We start from the raw sequence: 4,845 nt of genomic DNA, 5'->3' as shown, positions 1-4,845 counted from the left end.
AAATTTTGCATGTGGACATGTCGCAGACCAGGCCATTAAAATGATTGCAAATTATTTTGGAACCAACAAAGACCAGGGGGCGGTCTTGACAGTCCCTAGACTGGGAGGAGGAAGGGAAGGTGATGGGGCACTGGGTTTTGGGTCTGGTGGGACGGACGGTGGCGGACATGAGTGGTGGGGGTTGGGTGTAAGCCTGTGGGAACTGGTTGTAGGCCGGCCGGGGGGACGGATTGGAGGCGGTGGGGCGGGAGATGGAGAGGGTGCACTCAGAGGTGGGGTGGGTGGGACAGCCGCACAAGCTGCAGGCGATGGCGGTACTGCCAGCGAAGCGCCGGCAATACAGCTTGACGTCCAGCGTGCCCCAGTACCTTAGTAGGTTCCACTGCATCGCTGGTGGTACTGGTAGTATAGGGTACCTGTGAAGCGGACGGCCAGATGAAATTAGGAATGATCCCTTATATCCTCCCTATCTCTTTGAGTTTTCCCACCAGTTCCTCTACCGTTTCCACCTTAAAGCCGGCCTTTCTCTGGGGAGGCTCATCCACTCGCAACACCTCCAACCTTGACATCAGGTCAACGCCCAGATCTGCCGGCTTCACGTTTGCGATCTTCTTCTTTTTGGCTTTCATAATATTGGGCAGAGTGGCGTATCTGGGTGTATTGAGTCGAAGGTCTGCAGTCACCACTGCTGGTGTGTTGATCATAATGGTCTCCTGACCACCATCGATTTCTCTCACCAATTTCACTATTTCTCCCTCCAACATCACTTCAGATGCAAAGGTGCCTTGTGGCCAATCCAGCAAGGCTGCTGTCATCTGACCTGTCTGGTTGCAGTCATTATCAATGGCCTGTTTGCCAAGGATCACGAGTTGAGCCTCCTCCTTCTTGGCCAGAGCCGCCAAGATCTTGGAGACTTGCAGTGGTCCGATTGTATCGTATTCTTTTGCAGACACCTCCACGTGGATGGCGCGATCCGCCCCCATAGCAAGGGCAGTACGGATGGTCTCCAGTACTTGCTGCGGCCCGCAACTGACTACTACCACCTCCTTAATCAGCTTCTTCTCCTTAAGCTTGACCGCTTCCTCCACTGCAATCTCACAGAAGGGGTTCATCGAGTGCTTCACGCCATCGGTCACCACACCACTGTTGTCTGCCTTCACACGAATCTTGACTGCATAGTCAATGACACGTTTAACTCCGACAAGAACTCGGCCAGACATTGCAATTATGGGTTTGCTTAGCTGTGGTGGTCCAATGTTAAGCACAGTTGTTTTTATGCTTGCATCACTATAATGTCATGCCATGCCCAAATATGAAGGTACCGAAATATGGAGCTCCAAGTCAGTCTTGCCCAAATAAAGAGTTTCATGACATCACACAGGCTTCCAAGTATCAACAATACAATAACCATAGAAACATATTTTAACGGTAATGTAACCACTTCAACCCTTGTTGAACGTCAACCTTGTTCACCGGAGTCACTCAAGGGTCTTTAATTGATCCACTCCTATTTTTTACACTATCAAACGAAAAAGCAGATATACGTAGCTTTCAGGTGATTCTCAGCTTTCATGTGTCTTTGACCATCAGAATACCAGCGTGCACACACGAAATAGAGCAGTACCGTCTGAATACCAGCGAACACACACGTCAAACAGAGTAATACCGCCTGAATACCAGCACACACTCAAAGGAGGAGGAGGTTGTGGGAATTGGAGCGGGTGTATGTGTGGTAGGCTTGGGATGACCATCTACCAAGAATATGGATTATGTTTTCAGGGATACTTTTCTGGGAAGCTGCGCCTATGATAAATGAGTGACCTGAAAAATGTTCAGTGGCTTAATTGTCTTTGGTGAGGACTAGGCAGAGGTGATGGTGGAACCAATTACGGTTTATGATGGAACCGGATTCTGAAATTAATCAGAGGGTCGGATGGTGACACGCTTTGGGACTGGCAAGTAAATATGTGAATGGGAGTGGATGTTCCGAATGGGTCGGTCTTACTGCGTTTGAATGTGAATATGAGTAGTCGATGTATTCAGAATTTTAGATCGGACAGACAGGGATGATGAGCGGGGTTGAACCTCGAGTTAGATGAGGTGAACCCTGAACACCTGAGGAATCCATAAAAGGCTAGGAGGAATATTGATTCCAGTGTGGAGTCTGTGAATGGGTCGGAGTAAACAGAACGGAGGACAGTGACACAATCGGCGAGGATGTTTGCAGTGAGGGGTTGGTGTCTGGTCCGGCAAAGTCCGTAGCATTTGATACCTTTAAGAAGCAGTGAGAGGTGGGGGTGTAGATGAAAGGGGTGAGGGGCGCCGGTGAGGAGTTTAGTGATAAAGTTGATGCCGGCTAGGTAAACACGGATTGTGGATGAGTGCATGGATCAGGAAGAGTGGCAGCAACTGATATGAGGTGGGCGTGGCTAGGGACGGAAAATGAAAGGTGAAGGTGGTGTGGAATAACAAAGTATTTTTTCCAGGCAGTCCAGTAAGAGGACAGTGTGGAAGCGGAGAGTGACTGAAGCATGGTTTGTTGCGTGTGGCGGATAAGGTGGCGGAGTGGGTGATCTAGGGGAAGGTCATGTGAGAAAATGGAGGTACTGGAGTGGGATGCAGGTCTGCATCTGGAGCCAAGTGCCTGAATTTCTGGAATAGAAAGCGAGAGCGTGAAGTCCAGGTATGTGAGCAGCGCGGATGATGAAATTGTTAGTGACTGTGTGATCCAGGTGAGTCGTCTGAGGAGTGACATGATGGGGAGTGAGGAGGAACAACCTTTGTTGATGATGTCTGCGGTGGTTTGATTATCTATTCTAAATGTATGAATATTGAGCGGCTGTTCCATTCGGATCCCCAATAGTCCGGTGGATTGGTACAACATTTTAGGTGAATCGTTCACTTTTTCATAAAAGCTTGAAACTTGGTAGACTTGTACAGTTTGGGGCACTGAACATTTTCAGATAAGGAGCCATCGCAAAAACGTGGCCAAACGTGGCCATGTTTTACTTTTATGTGGCTATTTTACTTTCTGCCATCACCAAATAATGTATTTTGCGTCATAACTCCTGAACCAAACTTGATAATACAGAATATGTGAAGTCTACACCTATGTTTTAATGGTCAATGATTACAATAATATGTACAACATATTTAACTGTTCAGGTGAATAAGTAATGGTCAATTAAGTTATGTTGTGAGGTAGTGAGGTAAATTATATCGACAATTTTAATTTGTTCTGGGGCCGCTCATCCTTTTATAGCAGTGACGGACTCCATCCTAACGAACTAGGAAGCAAGGCACTAGCGGCTAATATTGCCATTAGCCTCCGCTATCGCGTTTTAGACATTATATCGTCCACTGTATCGTCCAGTCCAGGTGCGTCCGCCACAAAATGACTCCCCCCCCGGTCCCAGCTCATCAGTTCCGCCTCATTTCCTACTCTACTCCTTATGGGGCTTGGACCTACACTCACAGGACCTCTGCATGCCACAATTACTAAACAAAACGCAATAGCATATACACCCCACACCAACACTATTAACACTATAATCACACACAGACACCACAAGCCATTGTTAGCTCCTGTCCTCCGACCCATTATATACTCCCATCTACGCCCGTTAAGGCGTGCCAGTGCCACTACACAACCCACCCAGGGGGTGAATCTTCGCATGGCCCCGTTTAACACCAGGTCAATTACACACAAATCATTCATTTTAAATACATTTTTTAAAGATCATAACCTAGATTTTATGTTCCTCACGGAGACCTGGGCAAACACTGATGAGTGTGTTGCTTTTTCTGAGCTTCTCCCCCCATACTGTACCTTTTTTAGTTCACCTCGGACCACTGTTACCGGTGGGGGCCTAGCCTCGATTTTTAAATCGGCCCACCAGTGCCGTCTGATCCACCCTACTGTCTCCTACTCCAGTTTTGAGCTGCAGACTTTCGAGTTGAACCTGACCTCCCCCCTGCTCTGTGCAGTACTATACCGCCCCCCCAAATATAACAAAGATTTTATCAACGACTTTACTGAATTCCTGAAATTTAAAGCTTTTTTGTGTGTACTTGATAACATCGCACCCACAAAGGTGGTGAGGGTCAAAGCTAGCACAGAACCTTGGATGAAGGGTGACATTTTGAATGCCATCAAACTCAGGAACAAAAGCTACTCCGAGCTCAGGAAAAACAAAAGTGAGCAGCTACTTGAAAAGTGAAGAAATCTACGAAATGTAGTTACTAAATTGATCAGAAATGCCAAAAAGAATTTCTTAAATGAGAACATAGAGGCAAACAAAAGCCACCCACAAAAACTGTGGGAGGCACTAAAACAATTAGGCTGCAACGGAAAAATTCAGACTAAATCTACAAACATTTGCATTATTTCAAGTGGCTCGCTCACTACAGACAAGCAATTGGTAGCGGACTGTTTTAACAGTTTCTTCACCACAGTTGCAACCCAGTTGGTAAGCAAACTCCCTCAGCATTCAGGTCTGTATGGCTCCGACCACATTCAAGCTCACTATGAGAAACTAGGGGCTAAAAAAGATTCCTTCTTTTTCAAACCTGTATTGACTGATGATGTGCAAAACAAACTCCTCGCCCTACAGCCAAACAAGGCCACCGGCCTTGACAACATCCCCACCAGATTCCTCAGAGACGCAGCGGTCTCCATTGCTCCCATAGTAGCCCACATTACAAACTTATCCATCAGTCAGTGTCACGTCCCACAAGAATTCAAGTTGGCAAGAGTAATCCCTCTATTTAAAAAAGGAAGCAAACTAGATCCTGGCAACTATAGGCCTGTTTCCATCCTTTGTTCCATCTCAAAGGTTATAGAGC

General features: G+C 46.9%; 1 protein-coding gene across 1 annotated transcript; it reads right to left on the bottom strand.

Annotated features, from left to right (window-relative positions):
- Positions 1-455: 455 nt before the first annotated feature.
- Positions 456-1,220, bottom strand: LOC308074034 (electron transfer flavoprotein subunit beta-like; the record flags this gene model as incomplete). The annotated part of the gene is made up of 1 exon (XM_080413373.1): positions 456-1,220. One exon carries the CDS (start codon positions 1,218-1,220, stop codon positions 456-458), a length of 765 nt encoding a protein of 254 aa, XP_080269499.1.
- Between the last annotated feature and the right edge of the window lie 3,625 nt (positions 1,221-4,845).

This window comes from Gymnoscopelus braueri (assembly GCF_963280865.1).
Source record: "Gymnoscopelus braueri genome assembly, chromosome: 19".
Classification (NCBI taxonomy): domain Eukaryota; kingdom Metazoa; phylum Chordata; class Actinopteri; order Myctophiformes; family Myctophidae; genus Gymnoscopelus; species Gymnoscopelus braueri.
The sequence above is the reverse complement of the archived record's forward strand: the minus strand, read 5'-3'. Positions and strand labels throughout refer to the sequence as shown.